This window comes from Natrix helvetica (genome assembly GCF_964273705.1).
Source record: "Natrix helvetica genome assembly, chromosome: Z".
Classification (NCBI taxonomy): domain Eukaryota; kingdom Metazoa; phylum Chordata; class Lepidosauria; order Squamata; family Natricidae; genus Natrix; species Natrix helvetica.
The window spans coordinates 3842960-3870077 of NC_138554.1; the positions used below are offsets into that span (position 1 = coordinate 3842960).

The 27118-nt window shown below is 46.8% G+C and overlaps 1 protein-coding gene across 1 annotated transcript in view; it reads left to right on the forward strand.

Annotated features, from left to right (window-relative positions):
* The first annotated feature begins 2883 nt into the window (after positions 1-2883).
* LOC309381607 (myosin-6) overlaps positions 2884-27118 on the forward strand; it is a 78672-nt gene continuing 54437 nt past the window's right edge. The window contains exons 1-11 of the mRNA XM_081932782.1: positions 2884-3085; positions 4450-4593; positions 8345-8501; positions 13132-13159; positions 14087-14195; positions 16604-16696; positions 18109-18172; positions 21686-21784; positions 23480-23583; positions 23708-23846; positions 24257-24375. Coding sequence (XP_081788908.1) covers positions 2885-3085; positions 4450-4593; positions 8345-8501; positions 13132-13159; positions 14087-14195; positions 16604-16696; positions 18109-18172; positions 21686-21784; positions 23480-23583; positions 23708-23846; positions 24257-24375 — 1257 coding nt within the window. The 5' untranslated portion in view covers position 2884. The remainder of the gene's footprint in view (positions 3086-4449; positions 4594-8344; positions 8502-13131; positions 13160-14086; positions 14196-16603; positions 16697-18108; positions 18173-21685; positions 21785-23479; positions 23584-23707; positions 23847-24256; positions 24376-27118) is intronic.

Consider the following 27118-nt stretch of genomic DNA (forward strand, 5'->3'; position numbering starts at 1 on the left):
GGAGACGGAGAGTTCTAGTCCCATCTTAGTCATCAATCAATCAATCAATCAATCAATTTATAGTCTGTCTCCCAAACTTAACCATGGGACAAACATGGGGTGTGCAAGAGGGAGAAGAATCAGCGACAGAATTAGTAACTTTCCCCCTTGTATAATATATGCATTACGCGGGATCTCCTGCTTGAGCAGGGGTTGGGCTAGATGACCTCCGAGGTTCCTCCCGAACCCTGTTATTCTGTGTTTTCCAATGATTTGCCAGCTCACGGATGCGCAGCGAGCTCATTCCTTTCAAACGTAGAGAAATGAAAGGGGCAAAGGGCAAATATTTGAACATCTGGGGGCACTTTAAGCAGCTTTTATGCAAGCATTTCTCTGGCGCTCGTGCAGAGTTGGCATTTCCTTCCCATAAGAGAGCGCAAACATCTCCCGATTATTTTTTGAAAATGTTGGAGGGGCGTCAAGAGAAAGGATTATATTTTTTCCCCTCACAGAAATGGTGGGTAAAATGAAAAAAGCGATGCCTTTTGGGGAGAGAATATTTAAAGAAGCGAGGGCTAGATCTAAATTCGGCTCTCCAATTGGCATGATTTTATGTTATTTTTTTGTGGCGTGTTAAGTTACCTGACAAGGAACCAATTATTTTGATTTTTATCGTTTGGCAGCTAAATTAATAACAGCTTTCATGAACGGTGGAGATTTCTATACAATTTGAGAAAGAATAAGGGGCAGTCAATTGCTTTCCTTCAAAAACCTATTGATAAAATTCAAACATTAAATTCGCCGAGGGATAAATTGCATATTTATTAAGCGGGGAAAGATGATAGGGACAATCCCCATTTTCCAGAACTGTAAAGCCTACGAGCTTGAAATTTGGCACATATGTGGCTTCTACGTGCTTGCTAAGAAAGTATTTTTTCAAATGACCATCAGATCATTAGTATTTTTTATATTATTATTAATACACTCTGATTCTAAGATGTTCTACTCCCCCTCCCCACCTGAAAAGAACTCTGTTCCAACTGCCACTTGGGCATGGCCATCGTGTGGCTCATCCGGCCTGCGGGCTGGAAGCTTAGACATTCTACTCCCCCTCCCCACCTGAAAGACACTCTGATGCTAAGGAGTTAGACATTCTACTTCCCCTCCCCACCTGAAAGGGACAGAAGGGGATAAGATAGGAGAGGACTCTGTGGGGCAAGGCTGAGGGAGAGAAGGGGATAGGAGAGGTTCAATGGGGCCAGCCTGAGGGAGAGAAGGGGAATAGGAGAGGATCAATGGGGCCAGTCTGAGGGAGAGAAGGGGATAGGAGAGGATCAATGGGGCCAGCCTGAGGGAGAGAAGGGGATAGGAGAGGATCAATGGGGCCAGCCTGAGGGAGAGAAGGGGAATAGGAGAGGATCAATGGGGCAAGCCTGAGGGAGAGAAGGGGATAGGAGAGGATCAATGGGGCCAGCCTGAGGGAGAGAAGGGGAATAGGAGAGGATCAATGGGGCCAGCCTGAGGGAGAGAAGGGGATAGGAGAGGAACAATGGGACCAGCCTGAGGGAGAGAAGGGGATAGGAGAGGATCAATGGGCCAGCCTGAGGGAGAGAAGAGGATCAATAGGGCCAGCCTGAGGGAGAGAAGGGGAATAGGAGAAGATCAATGGGACCAGCCTGAGGGAGAGAAGGGGATAGGAGAGGATCAATGGGGCCAGCCTGAGGGAGAGAAGGGGAATAGGAGAGGATCAATGGGGCCAGCCTGAGGGAGAGAAGGGGATAGGAGAGGAACAATGGGGCCAGCCTGAGGGAGAGAAGGGGATAGGAGAGGATCAATGGGCCAGCCTGAGGGAGAGAAGAGGATCAATAGGGCCAGCCTGAGGGAGAGAAGGGGAATAGGAGAAGATCAGTGGGGCCAGCCTGAGGGAGAGAGGGGGATAGGAGAGGATCAATGGGGCCAGCCTGAGGGAGAGAAGGGGAGTGAAGAGGATCAATGGGGCCAACCTGAGGGAGAGAAGGGGAGAGGAGAGTCCAATCGTAACTACTCATTAATGTTCAACCTTCAACTGTCAAGTTATCAAGCCCGGTCACCTAGTTCCGTAGCAAAACACGGGTATCCAACCGACAAGTCAGGGATATTGAAGCATTGATTTTAGGGAAATTCCGCGATTTATTCTCCGAATGATATGGAGAGCTTTTTAACAGGAAAAAATACAGCAAAAATAAGAAAGCGGCTTCCCTTAGTGTAATTTTTAGCAACACCGCACGGGGGGGGGGGAAACTGAGATCCCCCCCCTCCGCAACCATCCCCTTCTATGCATGGTTATGAATAGTAACACGGAGATCACCTTTGTGACTTTAATTGAGATTGGATTGACGGGTTGGATTACGCTGTTATAGATATGTCCCAAAAAGAAATCGGTACTTCTCATGCTTTACCACTTTAAGATGGGGGTTCACTTCAATTCCCAGAACTCCCTGACGGCTGGCTGGGGAATTCTGGGAGTTGAAGTAGCCCCCCTCCCTCCCCGCAGCTCATTTTTGGTCCCAGGAGGTTGCAGAGAGAGGCCTACTAGGCCCAAAGCGGGGCACGGGGGGGTGGCGCATGCATGCGCAGGGTGGCAGCAAAGCATGGAGGTCTTGTGCAGATGTGTGGGGGGCAGAGGGAGGGGGTCACCTGTGCATGTGCAGCCGGGGGACACGGGGGAGGGACTGTCGTGCACGCATTGCATTATGGGTGCGGGCGTGCACGCTTTCGGCACGCGATGACGAAAATATTATCCATCCCTGGCCTAAAGTTGCTTCACGCTTTAGCCAGCTTGTCTGTATATGCGTCCCCTCGTCTTAAATCTCCTTCTCTTGTCTCCTTCCTCCTGCCACCCCTTCCTTCCCTCCTGCCGCGCAGAATGGGTGATGCCGTCATGGCCGAATTCGGGGCAGCGGCTCCTTACCTGCGCAAGTCGGACAAGGAACGTCTCGAAGCTCAGACTCGGCCCTTCGACAGCCGGAACGAGTGTTTCGTGCCCGACGAGAAAGAGGAATTTGTCAAGGGCAAAGTCACCAGCCGGGAAGGGGGCATGGTGACCGTGCAGGCAGAGAGCGGCAAGGTGGGTGGAGGCGGACAAAGGTGGGTCCCAGATGGAAGGTGGCCACAGAGGGGAGATGGTCAAGATGGCAACCAAGGAAGGCTGGTGTGAGGGTTCCAAATAGCATCCCAAATTAAATCCGAGGCAAAGCATTGCTCAAAGTTCTGAATTTATTAAGCAAGCCATGTTGACACCTCTGGGAAAACCGGAATCTGAAAGCTTCCCGGTTTCCCCCACCCAGTTGAAAGTTCAAGATCTTGCCCCCCACACCCACAAGTCCATCCCATGGTCCAATCCTCCATTGCCATGCTGGCAGCTTCCACCTAACCAGTTCCGGTCAAGTGCAGAGGTAGAGAGACAAAGGATGACCTTGGCTTTCTAGAAAGAATGTTGTTATGGCTACCTATCATCTAACTCCGTACAATCCCCCCCCCTCCCGTTTTCCCACAGTAGAAAAAGGCATAGTAGAATAATAGAAAATGTGGCAGGCCAACGATCCAAAAGGAATATGGCTGCACGCCCGACAGCTGGGGAGAATTCATGGAAACGACGAGTTCCAGAAGGAAAGGGGCAATGGAGAAAAACTGATTGAAATGAGCAGGGGGTTTGGATTAAAGTCCCTTCCAACTCTGTTATTGTGTTACTTTCCAGAAAACTAAGGATGCTTCCCACTCCCCTTTTCTTTCCGTGGGCTGAGATGTCTCTTATCTGATCACTGGCTCATCTGCAGCTCTTCATCCTGTCTGCCAAGCAGGGGTGAAATCCTCCCGGTTCGGCCCGGTTCGGCTGAACCGGTATGGACAACGGTCCTTGGTTCTGCGAACCGGTAGTAAAAAAAGAAAAAGCTTCCGAGCAGTGGTGGGTCCTGTATCCCATTGCAACCTGTACGTTGCAATGGGGCCAGGTGTCCACCAGGTGCACGCCTGCAGCACGCGCATGCATACCCACCCTCCGCGATGCTCCAGCTGCTGGGCGGAGCGTCACTCAGGCACTGTACGCTCCGTGTGTGCGCGCAAATGCCCCCGTTGGGTCAAATACAGGTAAGGAGAACGGACGGGCAGGTGGGCCATCTGGAGCACTGTACCCGAACAGTACCCAGTTCTCCCAGCAGGCACCGGTATGCCCGTACAAGGGCGTACCGGTCGTAACCCACCACTGCTTTCGAGGATCGCGCTGTGAGCCGCGCGATCGTCAGAAGCTTTCCCCGCTTTTTAAAGCATTTTGGGCCACACCCACCCAATCACATGACCCTACCACCACCAACAAGCCACCCCCCACAGAACCGGTGGGGGAAAAAATTAGATTTGACCACTGCTGCCAAGGTCATTCTCGCAGTCTGATTACACCCGTTCCGACCTCTGTTCCTTCTTCCTGACCCTTTTCAGACGGTGACGGTGAGGGAGGCCGACGTCCACCAGCAGAACCCGCCCAAATTCGACAAGATCGAGGACATGGCCATGTTGACTTTCCTGCACGAACCGGCCGTGCTCTACAACCTGAAGGAGCGCTACGCCTCCTGGATGATCTACGTGAGTAAAAATACGTCCATCCTTGTGGGACGCATCGGAAATCGCGGTTTATTTTCTTCCCAAAGCACCCCTCCCACTTCCAGGGATCTCTGTTGATTCCGTGTTATGGGATCTGTGGAGATTGTTGTCCAGGGCATGGTTTTTCAAAAGGCAACTGGAGTTGAAGATGTTTTGCTCCTCGTCCGAGAAGCTTCTTCAGTTCTGACTGAATGGAGGAGGAGAAAGGTAAACGTTCCCCTCGCACATATGTGCTAGTCGTTCCCGACTCTAGGGGGCGGTGCTCATCTCCATTTCAAAGCCGAACAGCCAACGCTGTCCGAAGACGTCTCCGTGGTCATGTGGTCGGCATGACTCAACGCCGAAGGCGCACGGAACGCTGTTCCCTTCCCACCAAAGGTGGTCCCTATTTTTCTACTTGCATTTTTACCTGCTTTCGATCTGCTAGGTTGGCAGAAGCTGGGACAAGTAACGGGAGCTCACTCTGTTCCGCGGCGCTAGGGATTCAAACTGCCTACCTTTCTGATCGAGAAGCTCAGCGTCTTAGCCACTGAGCCCCCACGTCCCTCACTATTATTATTATTATTATTATTATTATTATTATTATTATTATTATTATTATTATTATTATTATTATTATTATTATTATTTATTAGACTTCTAGACCGCCCCCTCTCCCCAAGAGGACTCGACTAGACATCCCCAATTCCTGCCACCGTTCTTCATATGTTTTAGCCTCCAGTCCCCGAAGCATCTTTGTTGCTCTTCTCTACACTCTTTCCAGAGTCTCATCTTTTTTATATATATGTGGCGACTAAAACTGGATGCAATAGTTACGCAGCGCTAGGGATTCGAACCGCTGAACTGCCGACCTTTCTGAATGACAAGCTCAGCGTCTTAGCCCCTGAGCCACCCTTATGTAGGAGGACAGAAGGATTTATATTCCTTGCCATCCTCTGGTCGTTAGTACTCTCTCTTAGAATCCTTGAGGCCCTTTGGAGGTTTCTCTGTGCCCTCAGGGTCCCCCTTAATAATGCAAATGGGTGTAAATACAATACAATACAATACAATACAATAGTAGAGTTGGAAGGGACCTTGGAGGCCTTCTAGTCCAACCCCCTGCCTAGGCAGGAAACCCTATACCGTTTCAGACAAATGGCTCTCCAACATCTTCTTAAGGACTTCCAGTGTTGGGGCATTCACAACTTCTGGAGGCAACTTCTGTTCCACTGATTAATTGTTCTGACTGTCAGGAAATTTCTCCTCAGTTCTAAGTTGCTACTCTCCTTGATTAGTTTCCACCCATTGCTTCTTGTTCTACCCTCAGGTGCCTTGGAGAATAGCTTGACTCCCTCTTCTTTGTGGCAACCCCTGAGATATTGGAAAACTGCTATCATGTCTCCCCTAGTCCTTCTTTCTCTTAAGCTAGACATACCCAGTTCCTGCAACCGTTCTTCATAGGTTTTAGTCTCCAGTCCCCTCATCATCTTTGTTGCTCTTCTCTGCACTCTTTCTAGAGTCTCCACATCTTTTTTACATCGTGTCGACCAGAACTGAATGCCGTATTCCAAGTGTGGCCTTACCAAGGCATTATAAAGTGGTATTAACACTTCACGTGATCTTGATTCTATCCCTCTGTTGATGCAGCCTAGAATTGTGTTGGCTTTTTTGGCAGCTGCTGCACACGGCTGGCTCCTATTTAAATGGTTGTCCACTAGGACCCCAAGATCCCTCTCACAGTTACTACTATCGAGCAAGGTACCACCTATACTGTACCTGTGCATTCCGTTTTTCTTGCCTAAATGTAGAACCTGACACTTTTCCCCATTGAATTTCATTTGTTAGATAGTGCCCAATGTTCAAGTTTGTCAAGATCCTTCTGTATCTTAAGCCTATCTTCTGGAGTGTTGGCTATTCCTGCCAGGAATACTACAACACGGTCCCTTCAGCAGTTCCAAGAAGGTTCCACACCCATTTACACAATTCAGGGGACCTCGAGGCCACAGATAAACCTCCAGGTGGCCCCAACAGCTCTCAGAGGGAGTACTAACGACCAGAGGACTGCAAAGGAATATATAAATCCTTCCGTCCTCCGCCATTCGGTTAGAACTGAAGAAGCTTCTTGGGTGAGAAGCAAAACCTCTTGGAGGAAAAGCAAAGCACAGTTGCCTTTTGAAAAAGCACCTTTGGGTCCCCTTACAGGGGTGTCGGATGGAAAAGGGGTCAAAAAAAGCCAAGATGGCGGCCACAACCACGCATTCAAAGCCTTCTCACTTTAATTGCATTGCACTGTTCGCAAATGCACGGTATGTACGTTAAATCCCCATAGTCACATGATCAAAATGTGGTCGCTTAGAAACTGGTATCCTCTTTTTGCGACCATCCTAGCTGGCTTCCAACAAGCAAACAGGCAGGCGGGAGGGGGGGGGAGCCGGATTCGCTTAACAACCACCTGTTTCCCTTAACGACTGCAGGGATTCGCTTAACAACCCGGACAAGAAAAGTCCTGAAACGGGGCGCAGCTCGCTTAACGACGGTCCCGTGGAGCGAGGGAAATTTTGGGCTCACTCGTGGTTCTACGTCGAGGGCGTATATGGTCATATAACCGTGGCTGTCTCTCCTTTTCTGACCGTCTAAGGAACGAAGTCAATGGGGGGGAAACTAGATTCGCTTAACAATTGGGTTACTCGCTTCGCAACCGCAATGAGTCGCTTAACAACGTGTGGCCGGCAAGGTCGTAAAATGGGGCAAAACTCCCTTAACAAATGTCTTACTGAATGAGCGAAATCTTGGGGCTCAATTGGGGTCGTTTGGAAGAGTGTAGAGATCCCTTGCGGATGAGAATGTGATTAGGAAAATATTAGAATGTGCAGAAATGAATAGATTAAGGCAGTGCTTCTCAATTATTTTCTGTCATGCCCCCCCTAGGAAGAAGAAAACATTTCGCGCCCCCCGCGCGACTGTAAATAGTATCATTTGTCTATAAAATTGTTATAAGTACACCTCTGCATAACACTGTATCCTTATTAACGTATAAGAGAATAAAAAAAGAAAGAAATGTGGATCAATTTACAACAAAGAATAGCTTTATTAACTGTAGCAGAAAAGATTTAAAGGAACACAGGATTTAAAGGAACACAATATTAAAAAAAACTTTAACCTGCAAAACAAAAATATATAAAATAATTTGAGCTGAGCCCCCCTTTACGGAGCCTCATGCCCCCCCTGGGGGGTCCGCCCCACTATTTGAGAAGCACTGGATTAAGGTAAAGGTAAAGGTTCCCCTCGCACCTCTGTGCTAGTCGTTCCTGGCTCTAGGGGGCGGTGCTCATCTCCGTTTCAAAGCCGAAGAGCCAGCACTGTCCGAAGATGTCTCCATGGTCACATGGTCATGTGACTAAACGCCGAAGGCGCACGGAACGCTGTTACCTTCCCACCAAAGGTGGTCCCTATTTTTCTACTTAACGTGCTTTGAACTGCTAGGTTGGCAGAAGCTGGGACAAGTCACGGGAGCTCACTCCGTTACGTGACCCTAGGGATTCGAACTTCTCCAGGTGTTGGGACTCCACAACTCCCAGAATTCCTCAGCGGCCGTGGCCAGGGCTGAGAATTCTGGGAGATGAAGTTGGATGTGTGGAGAACATCAGGTTGGGAGGAAGTTCAGCGATTCCATCCAGAAGAAGATGCTTCGAATCGTGCAATTTTGAGCGACGTTTCTGTAGCGGTTTTTTTGAGGTTCTTTTTCTCTCCCCAGACGTATTCTGGTCTTTTCTGCGTGACGGTCAATCCATACAAATGGCTCCCCGTCTACAATGCTGAGGTGGTGGCTGCCTACAGGGGGAAGAAAAGGAGCGAAGCCCCTCCCCATATCTTCTCCATCTCCGACAACGCGTATCAATACATGTTGACAGGTAGGAAGCCTTCGAGCAAAAGTTGCCAGGTTTTTTTTTTAAGCCTCTGCAGAAGACAAGATTTGAAATCCAATAAGATACCGACAGAAGAAGAGATAATAACAAAAAAAAAATCGATTATGCAGAGACGAACAGGTTAACCTTGAGCATAAAGGATAAAGAGGAATCGGTGTACTTCAAAACATGGGGAAGTTTTAGTCGATTAATGGAATTGTAATGAACAAATTTGTCAAGATCCTTCTGTATCAGAAGACAGGCTTAAGACAGAAGGATCTCGACAAACTTGAACATTGGGCGCTATCTAATAAAATGAAATTCAAGGGTGAAAAGAGTCAGGTTCTACATTTAGGCAAGAGAAACGAAATGCACAGGTACAGTATAGGTGGCACCTTGCTCAGTAGTAGTAACTGTGAAAGGGATCTTGGAGTCCTAGTGGACAAACATTTAAATAGGAGCCAGCCGTGGGCAGCAGCTGCCAAAAAAGCCAACACAGTTCTAGGCTGCATCAACAGAGGGATAGAATCAAGATCACGTGAAGGGTTAATACCACTTTACAATCCCTTGGTAAGGCCACACTTGGAATACGGCATTCAGTTTTGGTCTCCACGATGTAGAAAAGATGTGGAGACTCTAGAAAGAGTGCAGAGAAGAGCAACAAAGAGGACTAGGGGACTGGAGGCTAAAACATATGAAGAATGGTTGTAGGCACTGGGTATGTCTAGTTTAATGAAAAGAAGGACTAGGGGAGACATGATAGCAGTCTTCCAATATCTCAGGGGTTGTCACAAAGAAGAGGGAGTCAAGCTATTCTCCAAAGCACCTGAGGGTAGAACAAGAAGCAATGGGTGGAAACTAATCAAAGAGAGAAGCAGCAGAACTGAGGAGAAATTTCCTGACAGTCAGAACAATTAATCAGTGGAACAGAAGTTGCCTCCAGAAGTTGCGAATGCCCCAACACTGGAAGTCTTTAAGAAGATGTTGGATAGCCATTTGTCTGAAACGGTATAGGGTTTCCTGCCTAGGCAGGGGGTTGGACTAGAAGACCTCCAAGGCCCCTTCCAACTCTGCTATTGTATTGTATTGTATTGTATTGGACAGTAAGGATTGTTATTTAAAGACAATTAAGGGCCCGCTAAGTCAAGATATGGAAAAATGGAGAGGGAACAGGAAATATACTTACAATTATTGAAATTATTGAGATTATAAAGATAGAACTACAAATTTGGGGTGTGCAAGGATGTATAACTATATAAATATAATGACGAGAATAGCTGGGAATTGTAACCAGGTCTACATCTCCATCAAAAACAGACTCTGTGTGTGTGTGTGTTTTTAAAATATAATTGCAAATATAATTACTATATATGTGTACCTTTTTTCTTTTAAAAAAGGAGACGGAAGATATATGTTAAAATTAAATGTGTATATTGAAAGGGAATGATAAATACCATCAACATAAAATGGAGCTCGCTCAGAGGATGAAATGCACCAAGCAAATGAGATGGAGAGTGTGAAGCAGAGGAGAGAGGCAAGGGAAGAAGAGGGGGATAGGAGAGAGGGCAGGGGGGAAGAGGAGGAGAGAAAGGAGGAGTGGAAAGGGGAGAGAGGAGAAGAAGAGAGGAAGGAGAAATGTAGAAGAGAAGGACGACAGAGGGAAGAAAGGAGGTAGGGAGGAGGAGGAGGAGAGAGGAGAAGAAAGTGATGGATAGGGTATAAATATAGTGTATAGAGAGCAAAAGAGCCAATAATTGATTTTGGGAGTTGATGATAAGTCGATGTAAACATTTAACAATATAATATTACATTGGTTATGTAATAGTATACATGGGGTTATTTGTTATGAAAATGAAAACAATTAAAAAAAACTGTATATAAAAAAATATGGGGAAGATTTTATGATTGGTTGAAGAAAGGAATCTAGAAAAGAAAGCAAGAGAGAGATATAGAACCCAGTCGAGACACTATGGAATGGAAAAGCGGAGGAAGAAGAGAGAAAATAGGGGGGGGGAAGTATTAATATTTATGTATATGTTCAAGAATGTGATATGGGGGGTGGTGGAAATAGTTAGGATATGATAATGAAGGAATGAGGGAATAGGAAAGGATAAGTATAAAATTATAACAGAGTTTGCGGGAATACCATCCCGAAAATACACCAGTCCAGAGCTGGAAAGAGATAACCACAACAACAGGAAAGGAAAGGAAGAGAGGAGGAGAGAAGGAAGGGGAGAGAGGGAAGAAAGAGGAAATGAGAGGAAGGAGGGAAGGGATAGAAAGAGAAGGGGAAGAGAGTAGGAGGGGGAGGAGAAGAGAGGAAAGGGGAGAGAAGGAGGAAAGAGGAAAGGAGAGGAAGGAGGGAAGGGATAGAAAAAGAAGGGGAAGAGAGTAGGAGGGGGAAGAGGGAGAGAGGAGGTGAGGAGAAGAGAGGAAAGGGGAGAGAAGGAGGGAAGAGGAAATGAGAGGAAGGAGGGAAGGGATAGAAAGAGAAGGGGAAGAGAGTAGGAGGGGGAGGAGAAGAGAGGAAAGGGGAGAGAAGGAGGGAAGAGGAAATGAGAGGAAGGAGGGAAGGGATAGAAAGAGAAGGGGAAGAGAGTAGGAGGGGGAGGAGAAGAGAGGAAAGGGGAGAGAACGAGGAAAGAGGAAAGAAGAGGAAGGAGGGAAGGGATAGAAAGAGAAGGAGAGAGGGGAGGAGGGGGAAGAGGAAGAGAGGAGGGAAGGGGAGGAGAAGAGAGGAAAGGAAAGAGAAGGAGGAAAGAAGAGGAAGGAGGGAAGGGATAGAAAAAGAAGGGGAAGAGAGTAGGAGGGGGAAGAGGAAGAGAGGAAAGGGGAGAGAAGGAGGAAAGAGGAAAGGAGAGGAAGGAGGGAAGGGATAGAAAAAGAAGGGGAAGAGAGTAGGAGGGGGAAGAGGGAGAGAGGAGGTGAGGAGAAGAGAGGAAAGGGGAGAGAAGGAGGGAAGAGGAAATGAGAGGAAGGAGGGAAGGGATAGAAAGAGAAGGGGAAGAGAGTAGGAGGGGAAGAGGAAGAGAGGAGGGGAGGAGAAGAGAGGAAAGGGGAGAGAAGGAGGGAAGAGGAAATGAGAGGAAGGAGGGAAGGGATAGAAAGAGAAGGGGAAGAGAGTAGGAGGGGAAGAGGAAGAGAGGAGGGGAGGAGAAGAGAGGAAAGGGGAGAGAAGGAGGAAAGAGGAAATGAGAGGAAGGAGGAAAGGGATAGAAAGAGAAGGGGAAGAGAGTAGGAGGGGAAGAGGAAGAGAGGAGGGGAGGAGAAGAGAGGAAAGGGGAGAGAACGAGGAAAGAGGAAAGAAGAGGAAGGAGGGAAGGGATAGAAAGAGAAGGAGAGAGGGGAGGAGGGGGAAGAGGAAGAGAGGAGGGAAGGGGAGGAGAAGAGAGGAAAGGAAAGAGAAGGAGGAAAGAAGAGGAAGAAGGGAAGGGATAGAAAGAGAAGGAGAGAGGGGAGGAGGGGGAAGAGGAAGAGAGGAGGGAAGGGGAGGAGAAGAGAGGAAAGGAAAGAGAAGGAGGAAAGAAGAGGAAGAAGGGAAGGGATAGAAAGAGAAGGAGAGAGGGGAGGAGGGGGAAGAGGAAGAGAGGAGCAGGGGAGAGGTAAGAGTAGTAGGAAAAGGAAAGGAGAGGAGGAAGGAAGGAAGGAAGTAGAGAATGGAGGAAAGGTGAAAAGAAAAGAAAAAAAATAGGGTGGTGATAATGACAAAATAGGCATATGGGATGGTAAGCCAAGCAAGCAGAATGTATATTTTAACTTTTTATATGGAAAAACAAATATGTTAAAAGAGAGAAAGACCAATAAGAACCCTAACTGTATGAACGTATGCCTGTAACTATATATAAGAGAATCAATATTAAAAAAACGTCTTTAAAAATAGAAGATAAGATTTGTAGCTCAGGCTAGAAAGGAGGGAGAAAGTCCTTGGTGCTCTCTGAGTTTGGCTGTTTTCTTTCAGACATTTCATGACCCAAGTAGGTAACCTCATCAGTGCTAGAAGAGAGTGAGTTTTGCTCTCTTTTTGTATACTAGTGGCTCGCCCTGCCAGTGTCAATGGGAGCGTTTTTGGTGGCTCCTTGTTTACGCTCTTGTGAATTTCCCCAACACATTGACCGACTTAACCACAATTTCAACAGGGTAGCAGCGATCCTCCTAAAACTAAGCCAAGTCCAAATAGACTAGAGAATTCCCTGAAGCCTGGCACTCAGGCCAATCAGCCATCAACGGGCACAGAGGGATAAGCGACAGCTACCTACCATTCAAAAGTGAGAATCGGAAAAATCCAAAAGGAAACGCAAAGACCCCGACACCTCCTCACCATCAATTAACACCCAGATGAGCAAAGGATAACCCCAAGATCAGCAGTCAAGAAGTAAACAACACCCCCAGAAACACAGACAAACCAACTAGGAGTAAACAACAGCCTAATCCAGCAACTGTCGCCAAAACGGTCCTAAAAACGAACACGGCTGACTTAACGACCGCCTTGTTTGATCAATGGAAATTCTCTTGGTGGTCGTAAGTGGCGCACTGCCTCTGGATGGTGTCAGCTACTCATTTGTTGTCAAAGATGATGGGGTGGGTTAAATTCGGCTCCATTCTGAGCCCAACTTGATATTTTGCTATTTTCTTGCAGATCGAGAAAATCAATCTATCCTCATCACGTGAGTATCAAAATGCCATCTTCTCCTTAAAAGCTGTAGGAGGTCCTTTTTAAAAAAAAAAAATGGAATGGCTTAGAAGGCGAAGTAGATGAAAGTTACTCACTTTACACACACACACACACACACACACACACACACACACACACACATCTCCCCCATCTTTGCTCTGACCTAGGCCTCCTTAAAAATCAAGAAGCGGAGTCTTGGTCCCAGCAAAACCCCTTTTATTTAGACAACGGTTAATTCCTTTCATTCACAGTCCACAAAGCTTAGGCAAACAGTCTTTCAGAGGAATATTTATCCACACGAACCTTATCTCGCTTGGAGAGCTGCCAGATAACTAGTTCCCACACAAAGGGCAAGGCAACACTTGGCACAACTGTGGATTGCTTTCATTCACAGTCCGCAAGGCTTGGCAAACAGTCTTTCAGAGGAATATTTATCCACACGAACCTTATCTCGCTTGGAGAGCTGCCAGATAACTAGTTTCCAAATGCAGGGCAAGGCAACACTTGGCACAGAATCTCTTATAGTCACAAACAGAACTTTCCACTCTTGATACGACCGAAGGAATGAATTGCTTCCTGCAAAAGCCCCCTCCCCGTCCGCTCCTCTTTTTTATTTCCTCTGGGAGGTGCCAATCACCATTCACCTGTGGCTTTACCCCCAAGTCGACCCTGCTTTCTTAGTTGTTCTTGTCTTCTGGCAGCTCTGTGCATGCACACACTGGGAACAGGCTCCAGCTGTTCTTCTGTCTCACTGCTAACTAGGCTCCCTCTCTGCCTCCGACGCAGAGCCCTCGTCTGAGCTTTCCTCAACACCCAGAACTGGCCGATCTTCCTCCCCAACCTCCTCACTGTCCCACTCGGCTGCCAGCTCCACTGGCTGCTGGTGGGCCTCAACAATCTTATTCTGTCTCCTTTTCAGTGGAGAATCCGGTGCTGGGAAAACGGTCAACACGAAACGGGTCATCCAATACTTTGCCAGCATCGCTGCCATCGGGGACCGCAAAAAAGATGCAGCCAACTCCCCCAAGGTAGTTCTTCTTCTGGTTTGGGGATTCAATCATCTTCCTCAAACTGCTTCCCTCCAGATATGTTTAGCTACAGGTGATGGGGCTAGTAGGCTAACATCTGGAGAACATCAACTTGGAGAGGTTTCTCTTATAGCATGCTCCTGAGGAGATGTTCCTGGTGTTTTCTGGAGAACATCAACCTGGGGAAGGTGGAGAACATCAATCTGGAGAAGCTTCTCTTATAGCATGCTCCTGAGGAGATGTTCCTGGTATTTTCTGGAGAACATCAACCTGGGGAAGGTGGAGAACATCAACCTGGAGAAGCTTCTCTTATAGCATGCTCCTGAGGAGATGTTCCTGGTGTTTTCTGGAGAACATCAACCTGGGGAAGGTGGAGAACATCAACCTGGAGAAGCTTCTCTTATAGCATGCTCCTGAGGAGATGTTCCTGGTGTTTTCTGGAGAACATCAACCTGGGGAAGGTGGAGAACATCAACTTGGAGAAGCTTCTCTTATAGCATGCTCCTGAGGAGATGTTCCTGGTGTTTTCTGGAGAACATCAACCTGGGGAAGGTGGAGAACATCAACTTGGAGAAGCTTCTCTTATAGCATGCTCCTGAGGAGATGTTCCTGGTGTTTTCTGGAGAACATCAACCTGGGGAAGGTGGAGAACATCAACTTGGAGAGGTTTCTCTTATAGCATGCTCCTGAGGAGATGTTCCTGGTGTTTTCTGGAGAACATCAACCTGGGGAAGGTGGAGAACATCAACTTGGAGAAGCTTCTCTTATAGCATGCTCCTGAGAAGATGTTCCTGGTGTTTTCTGGAGAACATCAACCTGGGGAAGGTGGAGAACATCAACCTGGAGAAGCTTCTCTTATAGCATGCTCCTGAGGAGATGTTCCTGGTGTTTTCTGGAGAACATCAACCTGGGGAAGGTGGAGAACATCAACTTGGAGAAGCTTCTCTTATAGCATGCTCCTGAGGAGATGCTCCTGGTGTTTTTTTGAAAACATTAACCTGGGGAAGGTGGAGAATATCGACTTGGAGAAGCTTCTCTTATAGCATGCTCCTGAGAAGATGTTCCTGGTATTTTCTGGAGAACATCAACCTGGGGAAGGTGGAGATCATCAACTTGGAGAAGCTTCTCTTATAGCATGCTCCTGAGGAGACGTTCCTGGTGTTTTCTGGAGAACATCAACCTGGGGAAGGTGGAGAGCATCAACTTGGAGAAGCTTCTCTTATAGCATGCTCCTGAGGAGACGTTCCTGGTGTTTTCTGGAGAACATCAACCTGGGGAAGGTGGAGAACATCAACTTGGAGAAGCTTCTCTTATAGCATGCTCCTGAGGAGATATTCCTGGTGTTTTCTGGAGAACATCAACCTGGGGAAGGTGGAGAGCATCAACTTGCAGAAGCTTCTCTTATAGCATGCTCCTGAGAAGATGTTCCTGGTATTTTCTGGAGAACATCAACCTGGGGAAGGTGGAGAACATCAACTTGGAGAAGCTTCTCTTATAGCATGCTCCTGAGAAGATGTTCCTGGTGTTTTCTGGAGAACATCAACCTGGGGAAGGTGGAGAACATCAACCTGGAGAAGCTTCTCTTATAGCATGCTCCTGAGGAGATGTTCCTGGTGTTTTCTGGAGAACATCAACCTGGGGAAGGTGGAGAACATCAACTTGGAGAAGCTTCTCTTATAGCATGCTCCTGAGGAGATGTTCCTGGTGTTTTTTGGAAAACATTAACCTGGGGAAGGTGGAGAATATCGACTTGGAGAAGCTTCTCTTATAGCATGCTCCTGAGAAGATGTTCCTGGTATTTTCTGGAGAACATCAACCTGGGGAAGGTGGAGAACATCAACTTGGAGAAGCTTCTCTTATAGCATGCTCCTGAGGAGACGTTCCTGGTGTTTTCTGGAGAACATCAACCTGGGGAAGGTGGAGAACATCAACTTGGAGAAGCTTCTCTTATAGCATGCTCCTGAGAAGATGTTCCTGGCGTTTTCTGGAAAGCATCAACCTGGGAAAGGTGGAGAACATCAACCTGGAGAAGCTTCTCTTATAGCATGCTCTGAGGAGATGTTCCTGGTGTTTTCTGGAAAGCATCAACCTGGGGAAGGTGGAGAACATCAACTTGGAGAAGCTTCTCTTATAGCATGCTCCTGAGGAGATGTTCCTGGTGTTTTCTGGAGAACGTCAACCTGGGGAAGGTGGAGAACATCAACCTGGGGAAGCTTCCTTTATAGCATGCTCCTGAGAAAATATTCTTGTCTTAACGTTGCCAAGATCGAGAAACACTCTTCTACGGTCTCATTCATGATGATGGGTTAGGAGGGACCGTTTCTATGGAGATGGGATGAAAAAACACATTTCCTTTCTTCTCATCTGGATTTCCTTTCTTTTCTTTTGTCTATTTGCTTCCTCTTCAGGGGACCTTGGAAGATCAAATTATCCAGGCCAACCCTGCCTTAGAAGCCTTCGGCAACGCCAAAACTTTAAGGAACGACAACTCGTCCCGTTTTGTGAGTGCTCCGAATCTAAAGTTGGATTTGAGTAAGAAAGAACTCCGGAAGTCTGTCTAGAATCACAGCGGAGGAGGTTAAGAAGGAAGACGACTCATGTGTCTTCCTGCTCTACAAGCAGGAGTGGGATTCAGCCAGTTTGGATCAGTTCAGGCGAACTGGATGCTAACTTTACATCTGGTTCGCCGAACCGGTACTGGCAAGGACTGGCTGGCCCTGCCCACCCCCTCCCAGGAGTCTCCAATTTGGATGCCAGGTAAGTGCAGAGCCCGGGCGGAGGCTCTGGGAGGGCAAAAAACGGACCTCCCAGAAGTTCCGGAAGTCTGGAAATGGGCTTCCGGATGACCTCCAGAGTCTGGGGGAGGCCATTTTTGCCCTCCCGGAGGCTCGAGAAATGCCTCTGGAGCCTGGGGAGGGCAAAAACACTCCCCCCCATGATGCGGGAGGTTGAGTAGGCCACGCCCACCATGGCCACGCCCATCCAGCAACCAGGCAGAGAACGGGTTGCTAAAATGTTTGAATCCCACCCCTGTCTACAAGTTCTGGTAGACCTTAAAAGATCAGCCATCTTACAGAGGCCATCAGTCAATCCTATCATACAGGATGTCTTTGACTTGCAACAGTTCATTTAGTGGCCATTTGAAGTTATAACGGCACTGAAAAAAGTGACTTACGGCCATTTTCCAGACTTACAATCTCTACAGCCTCCCCAGGGGCCCATGATTCAGACGCTTGGCAACCGACTCATAATTATGATGGTGGCAGCATCCTCGGATCATGTGATCCCCTCTTGCGACCGTCTGACAAGCAGAGTCAATGGGGAAGCCAGATTCACTTAACGACGGTGTTACTTACTTAACGGTTGCAGCGATTCACTTACCAGCTGCGGGAAGAAAGGCTGCAAAATGGGGAAAGCTCCCTTAGCAACCGTCTCGCTTAGCGACAGAAATGTCAGACTCAATTGTGGTCAGGTAATCCTCAACTTACGACCTCAATTCATACCGTGATTCCCATTGTTCAGCAAGGCGATTGTTAAAGCACGTCCCTCCCGATTTTGCCACCATTGTTAAGCAGATCGCTGAGGTTGTTAAGTGAATCACACCGTCGTTAAGCAAATCTCTGGCCTGTCCCATGTCAAAAGGTCACAAATGATGACGGTGTGACCCCGGGATTCAGCAACGGTCGTGAATACAAGCCAGTTGCAAGCGTCCAAATTTTGATCATGGCACCGTAGAGATGCTTCAATGGTCATAAGTGCGAGGACTCGTCGTAAGTCACTTTTTTTCAGCGTCGTAACTTCGAACTGCCACTCAGCAGGTGGTTGAAGGTTGAGGACCACCGGCCGAGTGGAAGATTTGATTTGATTCAAATCTAGATCTTGTTTACATATTCACACTCGTGTTTCTACCTAGGGTAAATTCATCAGAATTCATTTCGGGGCAACAGGCAAATTGGCATCCGCAGATATCGAGACGTGTAAGTTTAATAAAAAATTTATTTGTTCATCTGTCCGTCTTCCTTTCCTTCCTTCCCTTTGTCCCAAAAGTTCTCTTCCCAAGAGACAGCTGAGCTTTCTGGTTTTTGTTTGACGACGTTTTGCTTCTCATCCAAGAATCACGTAAAGTAATAGTACTGCTTCATAAAACCTTAGTATGACCACACCTGCAGCCAATTTTGTTCACCATACTAAGCAGGAACAGCCAAATGCCCCAGAAGATAAGCTCCAGGATCCAAAAGGATCTGGGCAGATTTGAACCAAGGGCCCTATCCAGAGGTGGTATTCGGCTAGTTCTGACCAGTTCTGGAGAACCGGTAGCAGAAATTTTGAGTAGTTCGGAGAAGTGGTGAAATTCAATTTTTTTTACTACTGATTCTGTGGGCGTGGCTTGGGGGGGCATGGCTTGGTGGGCGTGTCAGGGGAAGGATACTGCAAAATCTCCATTCCCATCCCACTCCAAAGGAAGGATACCGCAAAATTTCCATTCCCATCCCAATCCAGGGGAAGGATACTGCAAAATTTCCATTCTCATCCCACACCAGGGGAAGGATACTGCAAAATTTCCATTCCCATCCCAATCCAGGGAAAGGATACCGCAGAATTTCCATCCCCATCCAACTCCAGGGGAAGGATACCGCAAAATTTCCATTCCCACCCCACTCCAGGGGAAAGATACCGCAAAATTTCTATTCCCATCCCAATCCAGGGGAAGGATATTGTGAAATTTCCATTCCTACCTCACTACAGGGGAAGGATACTGCAAATTCTCCATTCCCATTCTTCTCCAGGGGAAGGATACTGTAAAATTTCCATTCCCACTCCACTCCAGGGGAAGGATACCACAGAATTTCCATTCCCATTCCACTCCAGGGGAAGGATACTGCAAAATTTCTATTCCCATCCCAATCCAGGGGAAGGATATTGCAAAATTTCCATTCCTACTCCACTCCAGGGGAAGGATACTGCAAATTCTCCATTCCCATCCTTCTCCAAGGGAAGGATACAGTAAAATTTCTATTCCCATCCCAATCCAGGGGAAGGATACTGCAAATTCTCCATTCCCATCCTTCTCCAAGGGAAGGATACAGTAAAATTTCCATTCCCATCCCAATCCAGGGGAAGGATACTGCAAAGTTTCCATTCCAACCCCACTCCAGGGAAAGGATACTGCAAAATTTCTATTACCATCTCAATCCAGGGGGAGGATACTGCAAATTCTCCATTCCCATTCTTCTCCAGGGGGAGGATACAGTAAAATTTCCATTCCCATCCCAATCCAAGGGAAGGATACTGCAAATTCTCCATTCCCATCCTTCTCCAGGGGAAGGATACTGCAAAATTTCCATTCCCACTCCATTCCTGGGGGAAGGATACTACAAAATCTACATTCCCAACGCATTCCAGGGGAAGGATACTGCAAATTCTCTATTCCCACCCCACTCCAGGGGAGGGATTCTACTCTACTCCACTCTATTACATTTTATTTATTCTACTCTATTCTATTCTATTTACCCTACTCTATTTACTCTACTCTACTCCTATTCTATTCTACTCTACTCTACTTTACTCTACTCTACTCTACTCTATATTCTGTTCTACTCTATATTCTACTCCACTGCACTCCTCTCCTCTCCACTCTACTCCAATTTTGTTCTGTTCTGTTCTGTTTTTAACCTCTGACCTAAATCCTTCCCTTCTCCTCCATCCAAGTCAGAGTTGAAGAAGCTTCTTGGATGAGAAGTGAAACGTCTTCCAAAAAACACCCCTGAAAGTCCAGTTGCCTCTTGGAAAAAAAAAAACTCTTTGGGACAAACCCGATCTAGCTGTGCAAAACTGATCGGTGTAGAAAATGGAAAATCTCAGAAGAAGCGGAGAGACAGCAGAGAAGATGGATGGATGAGGTCAGCGAGGCGACCGGAAGGACTATAAATTATTCCCAGAATCGATTAAAATGAGGATCAGCCGCTAGCAGGACTCAATAAACCCTAATTAATGGCTCCTCCGTCCGTCTTTCCATCCAATCTTTAGCTTCCCTCTCCAGATTTTTCACCCATCGCTTGGGCACTTCTGTTGATAGATGCTTCCTTTTAAAACAAAAACAAAAACGAACCACTTCTTTGTATCTGATTCCAATTGTGTTCCTCTTTTGGGATTTTTTCCTTCTTTTCCTCCTCGTGTTTACATGTTCTGACCGAAGCTTCCCGAGAGCAGGAAGCAAATTCCTTCTCCCAACAAAATAAAAATACCCTTTGATTAATTGACTGTGAATTCTGCTCCTTCACCTCCAGCGAAGTCTTTCAAAGGAGGATTTACGATCACAGACCTTATCTGGCTTGGAAAGTGGCCAGGTCGAGATCTGCAAAACTCGCCAAGGAGTCTCGGAAACATTAACCTCCAAACTGAACTGGTATCACCTCTTCCGGAGTCTTTTTTTTTTCTTCTCTGTCTCCACCTCTAGGGTCTCCTGCCTGAGCAGGGGGTTGGACTAGAAGACCTCCAAGGTCCCCTCCGACTCTGTCATTCCGTTGTTTTAAATTCTTATATCCATCCCCCAAAACCGAACAGGATCCCTCTTGAAATCCCAAAGGTGTTTTTTTTTTTTCAAGAGGCAACTGGTTTTTTTCTTGAAGACGTTTCCCTTCTCATCCAAGAAGCTTCTTCGGTTCTGAAGAAGGAGAACTGAAGAAGCTTCTTGGCCGAGAAGCGAAACGTTCTTCAAAAGAAACAAACAGAAATTCCAGTTTTCTTTTGAGAAAAAGAATCTTTTTTTCCCCTTTGGGACAACCATGACCCCTGGATGACTTGAGAATCTCCACAGACCTCCATCTTGAAAAGGAGACCACTCGTTCCCCCAACCTCGGGTGGGCTTTTGGTGTCTGTTCTGACCGAGGCTTCCAAAGAGCCTGAAGCAAATTCCTTGTCCCGACAAAAAAAATCCCTTTGATTAATTGGCTGTGAATTCTGCTCCTTCACATCCAGCAAAGTCCTTCAAGGGAGGATTTACGGTCACAGACCTTATCTGGCTTAGAGAGCTGCCAGGCCGATCTCTGCAGAACTTGGCAAGGAGTCTCGGAGAGTCTCGAACCAATGAAGGGAACTAATGGTCTCCTGCAAACTCCACTCCCCTTTCGCTCCCTCTTTTATTTCCTCTGGGAGGGGCCGTTCATCGTCCCTCTGTGGCCTTACTCCCAAGTCGACCCCTGTTCTATAGCTCTTCCCTTCTTGTCTGGCCGCTCTGCGCATGCGCACACTGGGAACAGGCTCCAGCTGTTCTTCTGCCTCACTGATGTCTGACTCCGAAGGCAGCTGATAACTGGCATACAGCTCTGGCCCCCTCTCTGCCTCCGACACAGAGCCCACATCAGAGCCTTCCCCAGACTCCAGGACTGGCTCCAGGTCCCCCCACAACCTCCTCACTGTCCGAATCTGTTGGGCTACAACATTACATACCCTCTATTATATTTCTCTTTTCTCTCTCCTTTTTTTTTTAGATCTCTTAGAGAAGTCTCGGGTGATTTTTCAGCTGAAATCTGAAAGAAATTATCACATCTTCTATCAGATTTTGTCTAACAAGAAACCAGAACTTCTGGGCAAGTTTTATATGGGTTTTTCTTTGGGGCGGGGGTAGAAGGAAGATGTATACAGATTTACAAACATCCATTTAGTGACCCTTCAAAGTTACGACGGCACTAAATAAAGGGACTCAAGTTTTACACACTTATGACGGTTGCAGCACCTCCCTGGCCACTTCAGTAAAATTTGGCTGCTTGATAACTGACTCGTATTTTTGACGGTCGTACTGTCCCTGGGATCACGTGATCCCCCTTCTGACGAGCAAAGTCAATGGGGAAGCCCGATTCACCTAACAGCCGTGTGGCTAGCTTAGCAACGGCAGTGATTCGCTTAACAATCATGGCAAGAAACGTCGCAAAAGGGGGCAAAACTCACATCACACAAATGTCTCACTTAGCAACATAAATTTTGGACTTGATTGCACTCGTAAGTCGAGGACTACCTCTATGTCCAATTCCCCCTGGGTAGGGCCAGAATCGGACATGAAGAAGTTTTGAAAGGGATTTACTCAGTGCATGTTGGTTTCATTCTACAGAGAAGTCCTTGGTTTGCGACGGCAATTAAGACCGGAGTAAGTCGCTAGGGAAATACAGTCATAAAATGCGGTATTACGTGACTGTGCTGCTTAGTGACAGCAGTTCTGGCAGTCCCACTTCCTATTGTTAAGAGAAGCTTCATAAATAAGGCAAGGACCATATTCGACTTCCCGCTGGCTTTCCCATTGACTTGGCTTGTGGGCAGCCAGCAGGAAATGTTGGCAATTGTAATCGCATAACTGCGGAGACACTGCAATGGTTGGCACTCCAAGGACCAGTTGTAACTTCCACTTGTTATTGTTAAGAGAAGCTTCATAAATAAGGCAAGGACCATATTCGACTTCCCGCTGGTTTTCCCATTGACTTGGCTTGTGGGCAGCCAGCAGGAAATGTTGGCAATTGTAATCGCATAACTGTGGAGACACTGCAATGGTTGGCACTCCAAGGACCAGTTGTAACTTCCACTTGTTATTGTTAAGAGAAGCTTCATAAATAAGGCAAGGACCATATTCGACTTCCCGCTGGCTTTCCCATTGACTTGGCTTATGGGCAGCCAGCAGGAAATGTTGGCAATTGTAATCGCATAACTGTGGAGACACTGCAATGGTTGGCACTCCAAGGACCAGTTGTAATTTCCACTTGTTATTGTTAAGAGAAGCTTCATAAAATAAAGCAAGGATCATATTCGACTTCCTGCTGGCTTTCCCATTCACTTGGCTTATGGGCAGCCAGCAGGAAATGTTGGCAATTCGGATTGGGTCTATGCCAGGGGTGTCCAACCTTGGCAACTTAACAACCTGTGGACTTCAACTCCCAGAATTCCCCAACCCAGAATTTGCCTGTAATTTACAACCTTTCCTTTAGTGACCGTTCAAAGTTGAAATTTTCACAGTTACGACCTTTACTGCATTCCCATAACAATGTGATCCTAATTCAGTTGTTTGGCAACTGGCTCATATTTATGACCGTTGCTGTGTCCCAAAGTCATGTGATCACATTTTGTGGACCTTCTGACAAGCAAAGTCAATGGGGAAACCAGATTCACTTAACAACGGCAGCAAGAAATGTCTCACTTAACAATAGAAATTTTGGGCTCCGTTGTGGTCGTAAGTCAAGGACTGCCGGGATTGTGAATAAGCTCATCTCATAACTTTTCCTCCCATTCTTATCTAACAGATCTCTTGTTGGTCACCAACAACCCTTACGACTACCACTACGTCTCCCAAGGAGAAGTAACGGTGGCCTCCATCGATGACACTGAAGAGCTAATGGCTACCGATGTAAGTGAATTTAGGTTGAGGTTCACCAACTTTTCAGGAACGGGTAGCAAGCGGATCAACCTACGTCTTCTTCACGTTTCATGGACGTTGTCTCTTTCTACTCACCCACCTCTTTTCCACTCAGAGTGCCTTTGACGTCCTGGGCTTCACCCCTGAAGAAAAAGTGGGTGTCTACAAGCTGACGGGCGCCATCATGCACTACGGGAACATGAAGTTCAAGCAGAAGCAGCGCGAAGAACAGGCTGAGCCTGACGGGACTGAGGGTGAGTGTTGGAATTCATTGTCGGAATACATTTCTAGGCAGCAATTACAGCAGTATTCAATCAGTAGATGGCAGTGTTTACAAGTTTGGATCTGTGCTATATCCTCTATGCCCTTTTGTTCTAACTAGAGTTTCCCATTTCCTGTTACAGTTAAGCAGTAAAGCACATGGTGACTGTTCTCTTTATTTGCTGTGTATGTATATTATATATATAAACAGTATATCTGCAGAATTCCATTGGTGGTTGGGAATTTCAGGGGTAGAGGGAAACATTTTTGGAGGAAGACAGATAGAGAAGGTCTCCCTGAGTGTCATAGAAGAAGAAGACTTCTATGGAAGGAAGAGAAACATCGGAAGAGGAATATTTATGCTCCCGTGAAATTTGCTGGAATCGTTTCTTTCATTCTCCAGACACGGATAAATCCGCCTACTTGATGGGTCTCAACTCGGCCGACTTGGTCAAGGGGCTGTGTCACCCCCGAGTGAAGGTTGGCAACGAATATGTCACCAAAGGGCAAAATGTCCAACAGGTAAAGATGCTTCCTTCTCCTAGACTCGGTCAGAGATGTCCAAGAGGGAAGTCCTTGGAAGTCCCGCTTTTCCCAGAGCTGCCCAAATTGACAAAACAGCACCTGTTGAACTTGCAATTCTTAAAGGGCTCATTTCCTCAGGACAGGTGGTCCTTGACATACGACCACAATGGAGCCCAGAATTTAGGTTGCTAAGCGAGACGTGGGTTAAGTGAATGTATGAATGAAATTTCCTTGCCCCAGTTGTTAAGCGATTCACTGCAGTCATTAAGTTAGTCGTACAGTTCTGGCATCCCCGTGGACTTTGCTTGTCTGAAGGGTGCAAAAACGTGACCCCGGGGATGGGGCAACCATCATAAATACCAACCAGTTGCCCACGTGACTGAATTCTGATCATGGGGCCAGAGGGATGCTGCAATGGTTGTAAGTGTGAAACATGGTCATAAGTCCTCTTTATCAGTGCTGTTGTAACCTTGAACGGTGACTAAACAAACTGCTGTAAGTTGAGGACTACCTGCATTGGAAGACTGCTCTCATTTTGCCATGTACACGCATGTATACATCCGAACTAGACTAGGTTGTTTCTCTGGGTCATCTAAGATATGTGGGTATATACATAATTTATTTATTCTGTCATGTTTATGTAATGTATATAATGGAGGTGGCAACCCTTGGAGAGAGGGATGCAATGGAATTTCACTTTAAGGTATGCCGATTAGTGTACATTCAAAGTGACAATAAAGTTATTCTCACTCTCTTTCTTTCTTTCTTTCTTTCTTTCTTTCTTTCTTTCTTTCTTTCTTTCTTTCTCTCTCTCTCTCTGCCTGTCTTCCTTCCTTCCTTCTTTCTTTCTTCCTTCCTTCCTACCTAGCTACATCCATCTATCTATCTTCCTACCTACCTACCTACCATTCTTCCTTCCTTCCACTCTACTTACCTACCTACCTATCAACCAACCAACCTGTTTCACTCTCTGCCTGCCTGCCTGCCTGCCTGCCTGCCTGCCTGCCTGCCTGCCTGCCTGCCTGCCTGCCTGCCTGCCTGCCTACCTACCTATCTACCTACCTACCTACCTATCTATCCATCCATCCATCCAGCTATCTACCTACCTATCTACCTACATCTACCTACCTACATACCTATCTACCCACCTACCTATCTACATCTACCTATCTACTTACCTACCTACCTATCTACCTACCTACCTACCTATCTTCCTATCTACTTAACTTCCTACCTTACTACCCCTCTACCTACTTATCTACCTACCTACCTATCTACCCACCTATCTATCTATCTTCCTATCTACTTACCTACCTACCTACCTTACTACCCATCTACCTACTTATCTACCTACCTACCTACATCTACCTACCTATCTACCCACCTACCTATCTACCTACCTATCTACCTACCTATCTACTTACCTACCTACCTATCTACTACCCATCTACATACCTACCTTCATCTACCTACTTATCTACCTGCCTACATCTATCTACCTATCTACCTACCTACCTATCTACCTACCTACCTATCTACCCACCTACCTATCTACCCACCTACCTATCTATCTACCCACCTACCTATCTACCTACCTATCTATCTATCTACCTATCTACTTACCTACCTACCTACCTATCTATCTACCTATCTACTTACCTACCTACCTACCTATCTACTACCCATCTACCTACCTATCTACATCTACCTACCTACATACATCTACCTACCTATCTACCTACCTACCTATATACCCACTTACCTACCTACACCTACCTACCTACCTACCTACCTATCTATCTATCTATCTATCTATCTATCTATCTATCTATCTACCGTTTCTCTCATTATATCTACCTACCTACCTACCTACCTACCTACCTACCTACCTACCTACCTACCTACCTATATCTTTATTTATCTACCTATCTACCTATCTACCTATCCATCCATCTATCTCTCTCTCTCTCTCTATCTATCTCTCTCTCTCTCTACCTACCTCCATCCATCCGTCCATCCATCCATCCATCCATCCATCCATCTATCTATCTATCTATCCATCCATCTATCCTTCTTTTCACTAGACTAGACATACCCAGTTCCTGCAACCGTTCTTCATATCTTTTAGCCTCCAGTCCCCTGATCCTCTTCTCCGCTCTTCTCCGCACTTTTTTCAGAGTCTCTTTTTTCTTTTATATCGTGGTGACCAAAACTGGATGCAACATTCCGAGCGTGGCTTTGCCAAGGCCTTATCCTTCTTCCTTTCGCTTTGGCATCACGGGCTCAGCGGAAGGTCTGAGGCTGCGGATTCGGGGGGGGGGGGAGCCAGGCTCCGCAAACACCTGTCCCAGCAATGGCTTTCAGTTATGTCCGCGACAGCTGGAACCCCAAACACAAAGCAAGCCACAAGTATACAAGGGCTCGCAACCCTGGCTGATAGCTTTGTCTCCTTCTAAGGCAGCCGTCCCCAACTGCTGGTCTGCGAGAAAATTTGGGGGATCCGCAGAAAAATTATTTGCATTTTATATATTGCACTACATCCAGGGTCCTCAAACGACGGCGCTTGGGATGGATATGTGCAATGAATGCTCGTGTTGTTGAAGAGAGTGTCCCCCTTCGGGGTCTTTTTGTGCGAGTCGGAGGGGGGCAGAAATTCCGACTTGGGGTCTGCTTCGGCGTCTTGGGCAAAGGCTGGAAGGAAGAGCCGCCGGTGGCAAAGAGCTGGAGGGCCTCGTTCCAG